The 13,746-nt window shown below is 37.6% G+C and overlaps 1 protein-coding gene across 1 annotated transcript; it reads left to right on the top strand.

The window, feature by feature from the left end:
• Positions 1–12,053, top strand: LOC113343122 (pre-mRNA-splicing factor ATP-dependent RNA helicase DEAH1-like). Its single transcript, XM_026587420.1, has 27 exons — positions 1–304; positions 420–553; positions 644–835; positions 944–1,012; positions 2,614–2,700; positions 3,155–3,188; positions 3,281–3,335; positions 4,435–4,494; positions 4,597–4,668; positions 5,030–5,093; positions 6,238–6,320; positions 6,447–6,511; positions 6,590–6,644; positions 6,799–6,856; positions 6,961–7,029; positions 7,233–7,301; positions 7,487–7,576; positions 8,174–8,260; positions 8,497–8,612; positions 8,686–8,752; positions 8,879–9,919; positions 10,049–10,111; positions 10,518–10,641; positions 10,733–10,833; positions 11,012–11,074; positions 11,183–11,255; positions 11,662–12,053. Exons 1-27 carry the CDS (start codon positions 205–207, stop codon positions 11,709–11,711), a joined length of 3,141 nt encoding a protein of 1,046 aa, XP_026443205.1. The 5' UTR covers positions 1–204; the 3' UTR covers positions 11,712–12,053.
• Positions 12,054–13,746: the final 1,693 nt, after the last annotated feature.

The raw sequence follows: 13,746 nt of genomic DNA, 5'->3' as shown, positions 1-13,746 counted from the left end.
GTACCTGCCCGCCCGTCTCTCATATTTCTGTTCTGCTTTACTCATCTTCATTCACTCTCCAGTTCCCCCCTTTTCGTATTTAGGGTTTAATTTTCAGTTTATCTATCGGATTTCTGAGAAACCTTAAAAGAAATCACAACCGATTCGTTTTGTAGTTTAGAATCTGAAGAAGCGGAGAAAGGAGTTTAAGTAATTACAGATAGAATGGCGGGAGATGGAGATCTCAAAATTTGGGTTTCAGACAAGTTGATGTCAATTGTAAATTTCTCTCAGGCCACTGTTATTCAATACGTTATTGGATTAGGTTAGTAAAATAACAATCTCTCATTCTCTCTATCAACTTATTTAATGATAATGTAGTGATTTTTCTAGGGTTGATGATGATTTCTTCTTTGTGAAATTGTTACTGTATTCTGTAGCTAAACAAGCATCTTCGCCGAGTGATCTTAATACCAAGCTTGTAGAGTTTGCAAATTTGCCTTCAACAACTGAGACAAGAAAATTTGCTCAAGAGCTTTTTGCCAGAGCCCCACGTAAATCCTCTGGGTTAAATGTATGTGTATTTGATTGATAGTTTGATATTTATGAAATTAGGGTTTAGTTAGAATAGTTTGATTGATAATTTGTTGGTTTCGTTTATTAGAGTTATCAAAGAGATGAGAAAGAGGCTGCTATGTCAGTTAGGAAACAACAGACTTACGCTCTTTTAGAACCAGACTCTGATGAGGACGTTATTGCGGCTGTTCAGAAGATACCCTCTCCTAAGAAAGTGGATTCGCATGAAAAGAGTTTCAGGAAGAAGATTGAAAATCAAGATTATGACGACGAAGATGAGGTATACTTACAAGTCACTTTTGTTTGGGTTTTGGTAAGCCGTCGGGATAAATGTTATTGGTTCTTGTAACAACTGATTACTTATGTTTTGACTGAATGCATACTGCAGGTGATGGCCGAACCAGTTAATGAAAAACGAGCTAAAAGAAAGGCATCATATGACGAGGATAATTTAGAGGTACTTGTTTCTTTTATAGAGTGATGAAATCCAGTTGGATGGACATGTTTTTTTTTTTGTTGCAGTGCGACTTGTTCAATCCTGACCTTAGATTCGGAGAAAGCGACTACATATTATTCCTATATGCCAGTGATTTCAAATTCATTCAGCTTTCTGCTTCGCCAAGTACTTCACTTAGGAATTAGGATAGGGATGAGCAGGGATGGACCTATTTGAGGGCTAAACCAGGCTGTAGCTCAGATCCTTTTAATAGGTTTGTAGGATAATTTTTCTAGGCCCTGGACTTGCACATAACTTACAGTCCAGGCATAAAAGGATAATGCTGAATTTCTGAGTCCGTCCCTGGGGATGTTGGCAATTAATCTATGTAGTGCAGTTTGGCCAGACATAGAGACACAGGAGATGTTCCGTTTTCGTACAGAATTAGTAGTCGTTTCATTATTTTGTACTTCTACTTGTGTAATTGCTTATTTTCATATGATTAATTATTTGTGGCTGTGTTAGTATCTGGATGTCTATATAAGCAGGAAAGATTAATAGTAACAAATCTTCCAGTGGGCTATGTGAACCCTTTCCTGTTGACAGATTAGATTGTTTTTAGAAAATAGTGCATTTCGGTCGTAATGAAGAGAACCTAGCATGGGCACAAGAGTTGTCAAACTGTCATTCCAAGTTTCGTGGATGAGAGAAAAAGTGAAGTATGGTTTTCTAGCTTAACAGTTAGGTGTAGATGCAGTCCTCTTCTTGCTTTGGTTTTTGGCGTTCACTATAAGTACATGTAACAAGTGGAATGCATTTTAAAAATAATTGCTGTATCGACATGTATCACTATTAATGCTGCTGTCAAATACTGGTGGTCAAGGAAGTGGGTACGGCAGTCCCCAATATCCTCTAGGATTTCACAAAATTCTAAAGAAAAATGGATAAGATGAAGTGCAATTAGTTTATTTAACCTTTTGACTCTCTAAGAGTTACTCTTTCACTGGTTCTGTTTATAGCTCAGCTGTATCTCCTTTTACTTGTAGGATGTTTGTTTTTCTTTATCTGTGGTCCACCTATAATATTCTCAAGCAATGCCCAACCCCCTTGCAGAGTCTTATCATTTTGAGGTTGCTGTGTCAGACACCCAGTCCTGGTGTAAAACAACGTCCGCTGTACCCTTATCATTGTTAGATGGGTTTAATATTGCAAATGTCCTTGTGCCTTCCTCAGAGTGTTTATTGTTATTTGTTATAGTGAGAAAAATAATGTTTTTGTTTTTCATCTAACAGGAGAAAACAATGATTTCTCATGCTTAGTCCAGGCCCCATGGAATAAGTTGATTAATAATCTGTTTGTTGTCTTTATATTCTGTTTGTTGGACTTAAATTCATCGCACTTTGTATCTCAAAGCCCTTAATTGATTAATAATCTGGTAAGATTCTTTATGGTTTATTTTTTTTTATTAATTGATTCCATATTGAGCTTGGTCGGTTTCCACAAGTGCAGTTCTATTTGTAGTAAAATTTGCATTGGAATAGGAGCTTATCCTACATAGTATATTAAGATAGGTTTGTCTCTCTTGAATCTAAAGCTTGAGTTCGTATTTTTACCTCATGTAGACAGAGGAAGCAAGACTACGAGATCAGGAAGAGCGTAAACAACTGGAGAAAAATTTGAGAGAAAGAGATGCAGCTGGGACTAGAAAGGTATGTATTGGAATTTGTGTGCACTCATTATATAGCTCATGTGCATGCATGAATAGGTTCCTCAGTAGTGTCTTTCAGAGGAAAGTACCACAAAATAAGATGTAAGATGATAAGCTGGATATTCTCAGTGTGCACTTTGAACCTTTTTTTATTTTTTATTCTCATCATGCACTTTCATTTGTTCCCCTCATTATTTGTTGTGAAGCAGGGGCAACTATATCCCTCAGTATATTTACATGTAAACAGTATGTAAAGACCTATTTACATACTTTTATACATGCAGGAAGCTGCACGCATGTATCACAATTGCTTAACGTTTGGTGAAGAATGTTACTTAATCCGTGTCTCACTCTTGTGAATATGTATTGTAATTCCCTGCACAACTGCCTTAAGTGGTCTTGATCAATGTGGGAATAGGAATGACATCTTTTTGTTTTCATTTTTCTATTGGCAGTTGACGGAGCAAAAATTATCGCGTAGAGAAGAAGGTATTGATCTTGATGACAAGCCCTTGTGGTAGAAGCTTTTATACAGTCTTTCAGTGTAATGATAATAATCTGATATTGGTGTTGTTTATCAGAGGAGGCAATTCGAAGATCCAAAGCCATGGAGAAAGATGACACTGAAGCTTTAAGGTCTGTTTTGTATTGCGAATTTACGATCCTACTTTTTATTCCATTTCAAATTCAAATAGTTATATTCTTCCTTGTAGAGTTGCAGTGTGATCACTAGTATATGCATCAGTTCCTGAGTCTCATATATTTTAATTCTTGAAGTGATAAAGGACTAAATTAGCCTTGCAGTATGTGATTATTATATACTTGTTAAATACTTTAAAGATCAATATACTTATTTAACTGTTTCCTTCTTTATTTAAAGTCTGTAATAGGAGACAAGGAAATATTGGAAAACCATGAGGCTCAATACTGATAATCATATTAATTAAATGTATTCTGTCTCTCAAGAAGATTCATACATTTCTAGGAGACGGATTCCTAGATTCTCAAATCATTTGTATCAGTTGACTGTAAACACGTAGTTAGACCAAGGGAAAACTATGAAAATTCAATCATGTGAAACCTAAACATAGTTCCAATTAAGCTCAACTTAGAAAGCTACTATGAAGGCTGGATTTATACTTTGGGTATAAGACTCCTCATGTGACCACCCCAAGCTTATACTAGATACTGACATCACCGACAAACTAAAAGATACTGCATAACTTATAACTCCCGTCCTTCGAAACTTCAAAAGCCTCCAATGGAAGCTTGTGGCTTTGCTAATCTCTTTTAGTTGGGTTTTAGTCGCAAATTATGAGTTCAAACAATCTGCAGCCTGCAAGAACTTGTGAAAAGGCAGCGGCAGTAGGAAATGAGGTTGAACCCTTGCATTGGGAAGTATATGCTGTAAGAATCTTTAGTTTATGCTCACAGAAAATTTCTATGTCCCAGTTAGCATAGAGGACAAGGCGACTTCGAGTCTTATACACATCAATTCACATGTTGGATTCTATTTGCGGATTTATTTTCTTTGAATCAAGGCTTTTCATCCCCTTGGGAGGGTAGTATAGCGACCTACAATAATTCATTGTTATGGTGCAATTATCCCATCCATTGCCGTAACACTTCAGTAGTGCAAAATACTCATACTCGGTTCTTGTTTTTAAGTTAATTTAATAATTTGTTTAGCGAGTTTATTTATCCATTTATCTTTCTTGTGTTGGTTCTGTCACAGAGTGGTTTCAAGACAAGAGTATTTAAAGAAAAGGGAGCAAAAGAAATTGGAGGAGATCAGGTACGAATGTTAGAATAGTACATAATGTTGTCGATATTGATTTATTGTATACTTGAATGGCATTCTTAGTTGGCGCTACATGCTATGACCTTTTAATCTCAGGGATGATATAGAAGATGAACAGTATCTCTTCGCTGGTGTGAAGCTCGCAGAAGCAGAATTGCGCGAACAAAGGTAATAATTTTTCTTTACTGGGAAAGAAAAAATCTTTTCAGAGTAGCTTTCTGGTTCATTCAGGTGCCTCATGGAAGCTCTATTATACAGTGCTACAAGTGTATCAAATTGACTCCTTTCGAACTCCATTATTGCATATATATTCGCACTGACTGTTATTTATAATTGTAAAATGAAATGTAAATTATCAGTATACTACTTTGTTATATCTGAAGTACAAACCGCTGTCTTGTTGCCTTTTTTAAGTGAATATTCAGGGTCAGATGACATAAATCATGACGCCTGATGAATATGGTGTTGCCTGGTATTGTATAATAGTTCATGATGCCTGATGAATGTGGTCTGGATTGTGCAAATGCAGGTACAAGAAAGAAATCTATGACGCTGTAAAAAAGCGGTCAGAAGAGACGGAGGATGTTAATGAGGTAGTTGCAAATTCTTATTAGCATTAGCTGTTCCTTTTGCGCCGTCATTTAAGTTCTAAATATGAATACTAGAAGTTCAAACTGATGCTTTAACTCATATGAACTGCCAATTGTTTGACTACATGATATTGTGTAACTTTAAAGCATGGCTTACTATTGGTTTGTTGACGAGGCATTTGCTTTTTGAACTATTCAGTTGTTTGTTAGCACCATACAATTTGCCTGTGAAATTTAAGAACTTAGGCTGCGTTTGGGGCGGAGTAAATCTTGTATGATGCAAATATCAGAAGCACCTTGATAACATAGTAGAGATAAATGTTAGATTTTGGTTGCAGTTCTCGTCGAGCCTCTGATAGAAGAGGCGCAAAGACTGAAACTTGAAAGTGGCACCATTTCTAGAAGTTGCACATTTATCTCACAGCCCTTCTTCTTATTACTGGGTCCAAACTAGAAATTGGTATTGAAACGCAACATATGTCCTCAGAATATCAATGCAGAATTCAGTGACTTCGTTCAGTTATACCCTGGACTGAATTTTACTTGCAATCATCTCAGATTTTCTCTGGATACCAACTGAGCACGCATGTTTTGAATCTTATCATGCTTAATTCTGCCTTCGCGATTTCTGAAAATTACTGAATTCTTAGTCATGTTGCCACTTGCCTCTAGTTATCGGCGTTCAGACTTGTTTTTGCCTTACTCAGTGAGGCCTCACTTGCTAATTAGTGTATTTCATTAATAGTTAAAACTGGAGGAAAATGAGACCTGAAGTAAAATAATTATGCTTTGCGTGACTGGTAAGGTAGATGTGAGAGGTTTGTTATGAGCTGGGAAATAGGTTCATGGAAATCTTCGTTTGTGACTGCTACCAATGTAGTTGCTGATCAAATATGTGCAAAAAGCTAGTCCAGTACCATAATATATGCATTCCTATGTTAATGAAGGAGCTCCAAACTTTCTTCTGGATGTGGATAGAAAGTTGATGTTAGGAGAAGAAAACTTCCTTTCCTTGTGTGATGCTTTAGACCCAGAAGCTCATTTTATGGGTTTTTGTTGAAGCTTCACTTGTTTCTCGTTGCTTCAATTCTTCAATCCGTGTTCTTAATTATCTGATGGGAGTATACCTGTTTTTGTGGGAATGCAGTACAGGATGCCTGACGCTTATGATGACCTCGATCGTGGCGTAAATCAGGAGAAGCGATTTGCTACTATGGTGCAGCGATACAGGTCAGTTTGATCTTGATGGGAAGCCAAACATCTAACTATATATGTGCGTGAGTGTACTCCCTTCTGTCTTGCTGTTTCGTGTTTTAGGTCTGTCTAAAGCTTTTGCTCTTCCATCATTCTGATCAGGGATGGTGCTGGAGATAAGATGAACCCATTTGCAGAACAGGAGGCATGGGAAGATCATCAAATCGGTAACTCTCAGTTTTTTCCTGTGTCATTTCTGCTTTCTCCATAACATGCACTCAAAGTCTTATCTTATGGTCTTGCAGGGAAGGCAACTCTACAGTATGGTTCGAAAAATAAAAAAATGTCAGATGATTATCAGTAAGTTGACACTGCTACAAATCCACTATTCAATTTGATGTGATATTTTATATACTTAGCTAACTTGAATATACATCGTAGAAAAAAGCTATTCCGCAGAATGTATTAGTATTCTTGTAGTTATCTTTATGTGATTGCTCTGAATATCGTTTAGGTATGTGTTCGAGGACCAGATTGATTTCATCAAGGCTTCTGTCCTGGATGGTGAAAAGGTACGTGGCATATGATCATCTTAGCTTGTTCAATTATGGATTGTGATCTTCTTCTGGTTTACCCGAAAGTCTGTGACTGAGACTGGTTATGTTTTATCCAACAGTATGAAGATGAACTGACAAGTGATCAGCCTGACAGTTCTAGTGACAAATCAGAGTTACAGAAACTCAAGGTGGGCATTCTGATCCAGCTGTGTTATTCGATTTCATTAATTTTATTTCAATGTTCACTTAAACTCTTGACAAGCACTCGTTACACAATGGTTTATCCTGCGATGCTTATGATTTTGCTCATTAGTGATGCCAAACTTCTTAGGTTGCATCTACAAACACTCAATTGGCACTAGGTGATTGTTGTATTTGCTTCTTGTTTCAGGAAATTAGAAAGACACTTCCAATCTACAATTACCGAGAGCGCCTACTAAAGGCTATCGAGGAGCACCAGGTTTCTTATTTATTGTCTTGGATTTGTACCTTGTCTCCGAGTTTTATATATCCCGTTTGCAATATATAAGTTGTGACTGGATCTTCCGTTTATGAATCAAACATGTTTTTTACTCAGTCAACCTTCCTTGGTAGTTAACTGTTTTTACCTGCTATTGATATGCTCTTCGTTCGTGCTCTTACAAGGTTCTTGTCATTGTCGGGGAGACTGGTTCTGGGAAGACTACGCAGATTCCCCAATATCTTCATGAAGCTGGTTTCACAAAACGGGGAAAGGTGTGGCTTACTTTCTTATTGAACTTGTAGTAAATGTCTTCATGCTGAACTTCTTTTACCTTTATTTTCAGGATAAGGTTTATGTTTCCCTCTTTATTTCTCTGTCTTTTTTTAACTTTTTCTTTCTTTAAATTCTATTATCTTGGAGTTTGTATTAAATATAAAACAGTTTATGCCGAGGCTTTTTCATTTTTTTTTCACATTTTGGTTTGTCGTTTGTACCCCATACTTAATCATGATGTTTTGGGCCCGTACTTCGGCACATGCATCTACGATACATCTACATGGGACTGTTACTGTTAAGTATGCACCACGTGTGGCTGTTGCCTGGTTAAGGAAGTTTAGTTTCCTGTTAAAAATAATGGTATTATAAACTTTGTGTTTGAAATTCAAACTTATTTGAAGTGTTTACAAGTGCTGTTGGAAAAGGAACACCGTGTGATAATCATCAAGTACTATCTTAATTTTTTGTGTAGTGTCTAGGGACTAGAGAGCCCTCTGCTTCTTTTTTTGAGTTCTTGTCTTGTCTGTGTAGATAACCACCGTAGTTGTTTGTAATTTGTAATGATTTTTTACTAAATTATTTCTTCTCTACAGGTTGGATGCACCCAGCCACGTCGTGTGGCTGCTATGAGCGTCTCTGCCCGAGTTGCGCAGGAAATGGGCGTTAAACTTGGCCACGAGGTAGAGTCTCTTTGGTTGCTTTCGCTCTTCACTATTTGTTTTTTCAATGCTGTTGTTGATTAAGCTCTCACATGTAAACATGCAATGAATTGCATTCCGTAGAGTGAATTCCTATGTATAACATCTCAAGCAGAAGAATGGGAAGTTAGACAATCCCAAGAACAAGCATGGTTTGGTTAGTCTAATCAGTATAAGATGTTACAGTGCATGTTGATTATTGTATATTATCCTCGCAGGTCGGTTATTCCATACGTTTTGAAGATTGCACCTCAGATAAAACAGTCTTGAAGTATATGACAGATGGCATGTTGCTACGAGAATTTCTTGGTGAACCTGACTTGGCAAGCTACAGGTAAGCATAGTTTTCACGTCATATGTACTGTATAGAAATGTCAAAAGTTGCTGAATTTGTCTGAAATTTTCAGTGTTGTGATGGTGGATGAGGCACATGAAAGAACGCTGTCAACAGATATTTTATTCGGGCTGGTTAAGGTACACATGAACTCCTCCAGCTTGTTTAATTTTACTATGAAATATGCCTACAAAAAGCAGTGTTTTGGAATGTGTATCTGTCATACTGCCTGAATTAATTGGCTGACTTTTTCTTCCTTTTGGTAGGACATTTCTCGGTTCCGGAGCGACTTAAAGTTGCTTATTTCTAGTGCAACTCTGGATGCGGAGAAGTTTAGTGATTATTTCGACTCTGCTCCAATATTCAAAATACCCGGAAGACGATTTCCTGTTGATATTCACTATACTAAAGCACCAGAACCTGATTACTTGGATGCTGCAGTTGTTACCGTTCTTCAAATTCATGTTACTCAACCTCCTGGTGATATTCTGGTGTTTCTAACGGGACAGGAGGAAATTGAAACTGCAGAAGAGGTTCTAAAACATAGAACACGAGGACTTGGATCGAAGATAGCTGAACTGATCATATGCCCAATTTATGCGAACCTTCCAACTGAGCTGCAATCTAAAATATTTGAGCCAACTCCTGAAGGGGCAAGAAAGGTTGTATTGGCGACCAATATCGCAGAAACATCTCTGACAATTGATGGGATAAAATACGTGATTGATCCTGGGTTTGTCAAGATGAAGTCCTATAATCCAAGGACTGGGATGGAGTCTTTACTAATCAATCCCATATCAAAAGCGTCTGCAAATCAAAGGGCAGGCCGATCTGGACGAACAGGCCCTGGAAAGTGCTACCGCTTATATACAGCATATAACTATCTTCACGATTTGGAAGATAACACTGTTCCGGAGATACAGAGGACTAATCTATCAAACGTTGTTCTTACTCTCAAGAGTCTCGGCATTCATGACTTGTTGAATTTTGACTTCATGGACCCACCACCGACGGAAGCATTACTGAAAGCTTTGGAGTCTTTGTTTGCCCTCAATGCACTGAATAGTGTAGGAGAGCTGACTAAAGTGGGAAGAAGGATGGCGGAGTTTCCTCTTGATCCCATGTTATCTAAAATGATAGTCGCTTCAGAGAAGTATAAATGTTCTGAAGAGGTTATTTCTATCGCGGCGATGCTCTCTATTGGAAATTCAATATTTTACCGTCCCAAGGACAAACAAGTGCATGCAGATAATGCTAGGTTGAATTTTCACACTGGGAATGTTGGGGACCATATAGCGTTACTTAAGGTGTTTTTCTGACTTCTGCACTTTCACTAAATTTCATATATGTTTCGCATCACAGATCTGGAGATGTAATTTTCTTCATTTCTCAGAGGAAATAGTACTCTTTAACATGGTTGATTCTATGTTACTCAGGTTTACAGTTCGTGGAAGGAGACAAACTTTTCAACGCAGTGGTGCTATGAGAATTATATTCAGGTAGACAAGACCTTCCTCGATATTTCTTTTCTCCTTCCATTTAGCTATTTATGGGTACTTACTTTGGGGAATGTGCTATTATACTCCAAAGTTCGACTTGAGGGCGCTTGGGGCCATGGGACATTCTATCTTCAGAACCATCTCATGGTAGTTGGTATCTCTTTCGTAGTACAAATTATTTCCTGTTCTTATGTAGAGGTTTCTTTATCAATGGTACCTGTTTTGTGTGAAACAAACCAATCATAATCAGTTTTCTTCTCAAAATCTTGCCGCTCAAAGCGCATGAAGTTATTGAGGACTTCGTTCAGCTCGTATCATTTTATAGTGTTGTAGCTATAGACAATAACTTTTTGGATTGGGTCATTTATTGCTGCTTAGATCTTGAATTATTTGGTTTGAATGTCAGGTGAAGAGTATGAAGCGCGCCCGAGATATTAGGGACCAACTGGAGGGATTATTGGAGAGGGTTGAAATCGAACTAACATCTGAATCCAATGATTTGGAACCCGTAAAGAAGGCTATAACTTCAGGTTCTTCCATTTTTCTCTTTCGGAGGTCTGTCTTTTCCAAATGTTGCATTTGGTGTTTTTCTTATAATATCAATTGTATGTTCCTTTCCAGGTTTTTTCCACCATACTGCGAAGCTGCAAAAGAATGGAGCTTATCGAACTGTGAAGAATCCTCAAACAGTTCATATACATCCAAGTTCTGGTCTGGCACAGGTAAATTACGTCTATTGCTTTTCTTTGTCATTCTTCTTGAAGTTGGGTAAAACCTCTAAAATTAAAAAACATGAGAATCCAATTACATGTTATAATTGGGGATATGGACTTATACAGCAGCCAAGAGTCTAATGTGATTGATCTTGTTGACTAACACCCATTTTTCTTCTCGTCTCAGCTGCTCCCAAGATGGGTGATTTACCATGAATTGGTCATGACGACCAAAGAATATATGAGACAGGTAAGTCATTACCCTGGAACCAAAGAATTTACCTCTTGCTTCGTCTGGCTATGGGCCTATGGCAATAAGGATCATCCATGTTAAAAAAAAATGAGTTAAAACTTACAGGTCACAGAATTGAAACCAGAATGGTTGGTCGAGATCGCACCACATTACTATCAGCTTAAGGATGTTGAAGATGGTAAATCCTCCCTCTCACAAACACAACCACATTTTCTGTATTTGCCATAAATTTTCCCCTTCTGGTATATGGCATGTTAGTTATTTTTTTTCTAAAAGATTGGACTGTTGAATTATACGTGGTACCTAAATAATTCATGCATGGATCTTCCCTGAAGTCGAGGCTATGTAATTGATACATAGGGTTACGGTCATGGCATGATAACCTCACTTATGCATTGTTATATGGGGAACCCTGCATAACTCACGCAAGAATCTTCCCTGAGGTCGAGAAATAGTTTCTCGGCTATGGAATACATATCATATTAAAAGTACCACTAAAAATGGAATAGGCAGCAGATTAGTTAAGGAATTAGCCTCACTCATGCATTGTTATTTTGAGTTAATGAATCTCGTTTTTGTCTCAGTTGGAACAAAGAAAATGCCTCGTGGAGAGGGACGTGCAGAGAAAGACTAAGAATGGTGGCGGGATATAAATAAATCTGTGAATAAAAATTTTGTAAAGTAGGAGCTCCCATGTTGAAGGGAAACCAAGTTTATAGCATTGGGATAGTTGGATTCTTGAGTTTTAGTAGGCAAAGAAAAGCACATGGATAGGTCTTTTATGTGTAACCCATAACCCAAATTGTATACTTTTATAGTAGAGTAGTCTTAGTGTGGGATATCCTAACCAAGTTTTAGTAAATTGAATTTATGTATTTATGCATGTTTGCCTACTTGGCCTGTAATAATAAGTCTTCTCTTATCTCGTTTGTAGAATTTCATTATTTTGACTTCTTGGGTATTGTTCTTGCTTGTATCTTGTTGATTCAATATTATTAGGTAGTGACACCTTCTTGTCGATCAGACCACTTCATCTGTTGCTGTAGGAATCATTTCTTGTGGAAGCTTGCCCTCTCATCAGTGAGTAGTAACTATGTCGTGGTATACAGATCCAGAGTTGTTTTTTACTAACTTCGCTGGGTATAGAGGAAGTTCCATATCGCCAGGGTGGCTAAAAAGTATAACGCCCCTCTTGTCTGGAGAGAGATGAGCTATCTAGAACCATTAGATTTCTCTAAACATCTTTCTTTGGGTAACAACAAAGAGAGCGATTACGACGCTTTCAAATCAAGCTTCGATTCTGATTACAATTCGATTTATAGGCATGTAAATTGTCAAGGTTTGGTGGTCTACCTTAATCGGCACACTCGTTTAGTTACCTGGTCACGGGTAGAGAAATATGACACGATTTTCTACAGTTTACCTGGTATTAAAAACCCGCTTGATGGGTCCTACGGGCTAAAAATTTCCGAGTTAATGGCAGAAAATTCTTCTCTTAAACAAAAGTTGAATGAGGATCTGAACCAGGAGATGATTTGAAAGCAGAAATAGAAAAATGCCGTGGGTGCTGCAGGTGGATCTGCTGGTGCTCAACCATGGTTGACTGGGAATACAGTTCCTAGTCATTTGGTTCCTTTCGAAGAACATGTGACGATAACGGAAGGAGTTGAGGAATTGATTCCCGACAATGAGAAGAAGGCGAGGTTCGATCAAGAGTTTTGGGGTTTGTATAAAAATGATTCCAATATCCTAAGGTAACCAAATGTGTTGACGAGATATTTAGTAATCATGTTTTCCTGAATTGCTCTTGGGCTAGAAATCCGTGGGGTTACTTTGTGAACTCCGTGAGTACCAGATATCTCCGTACACGTGGCAAGATTGTGGGGAATGTGACGCAAAAAACATGCTAGCAGCGTATGCGTGTAACACAGGATCGAAGCCAGAAGTATCTTAGTTTTTCCATTGATTTTTTGTTTTTCTTTCTTTTTTTTTAATAAGAAAGAAAGATGATAAGTGAATAAAAAGAGTTTTTTTTTTTTTGGTAAGAAGCACACCAATATATTAAGCAAGAAGAGAATCATAGATTTTATTCAGGTTCTCCTTCCTAATAATAGAGCTCAAAAAGGAAGGAAGGAACAGAGACCCAAAGACCTTTAAGACTGAGTTTTTTAGTCCGACGTGCAAGTCGATCTGCAAGGAGATTTTTTACATGCTCAATGTACATAATTTTAAAGGAAACTGAACTAGAAATTAAACTCCAACATTGCTCGATAAGATCGCTATTATCCAAGCAATATTATTAATGAAATGCACAGGCTGAAGACAGTCACTAACAAACACGACTCTGGAAAGATTCATCTCCTCTGCTCAAGAGATGGCCAAAATTAGAGTAGCAGATTCAGCACCTAGTGCATCTGGAATCAAACCACAGTCCGAACGAGAACTTCTTACATTTCCTGCAATGTCACACCAAATAACACCCAAACCCATATTAAAATCTTTAAAAGAACCATCAACAAACATAAAATGATCCACTTCAGCAATATGGACCTTGACATCACTAAGAGAAACATTTGGGTGAATCTGAGGAGAAATATAAATGTTAATAATTCTCTTCTTATCCAAGATGACCATACTCAGATCAATAGGAGCATTTTTGAAGATCACTT

The sequence above is a fragment of the Papaver somniferum genome, unplaced genomic scaffold, assembly GCF_003573695.1.
Source record: "Papaver somniferum cultivar HN1 unplaced genomic scaffold, ASM357369v1 unplaced-scaffold_54, whole genome shotgun sequence".
NCBI classification, from domain to species: Eukaryota; Viridiplantae; Streptophyta; class Magnoliopsida; order Ranunculales; family Papaveraceae; genus Papaver; species Papaver somniferum.
The sequence above is the reverse complement of the archived record's forward strand: the minus strand, read 5'-3'. Positions and strand labels throughout refer to the sequence as shown.

Excerpts from the sequence above, each read along its gene's own strand:
- LOC113343122 (XM_026587420.1), top strand. The coding sequence starts at position 205 with ATGGCGGGAGATGGAGATCTCAAAATTTGGGTTTCAGACAAGTTGATG. Across the intron at positions 836-943 it reads ATTATGACGACGAAGATGAG|GTGATGGCCGAACCAGTTAA; the intron begins GTATACTTACAA and ends TGCATACTGCAG. Across the intron at positions 8,753-8,878 it reads TTTTATTCGGGCTGGTTAAG|GACATTTCTCGGTTCCGGAG; the intron begins GTACACATGAAC and ends TCCTTTTGGTAG.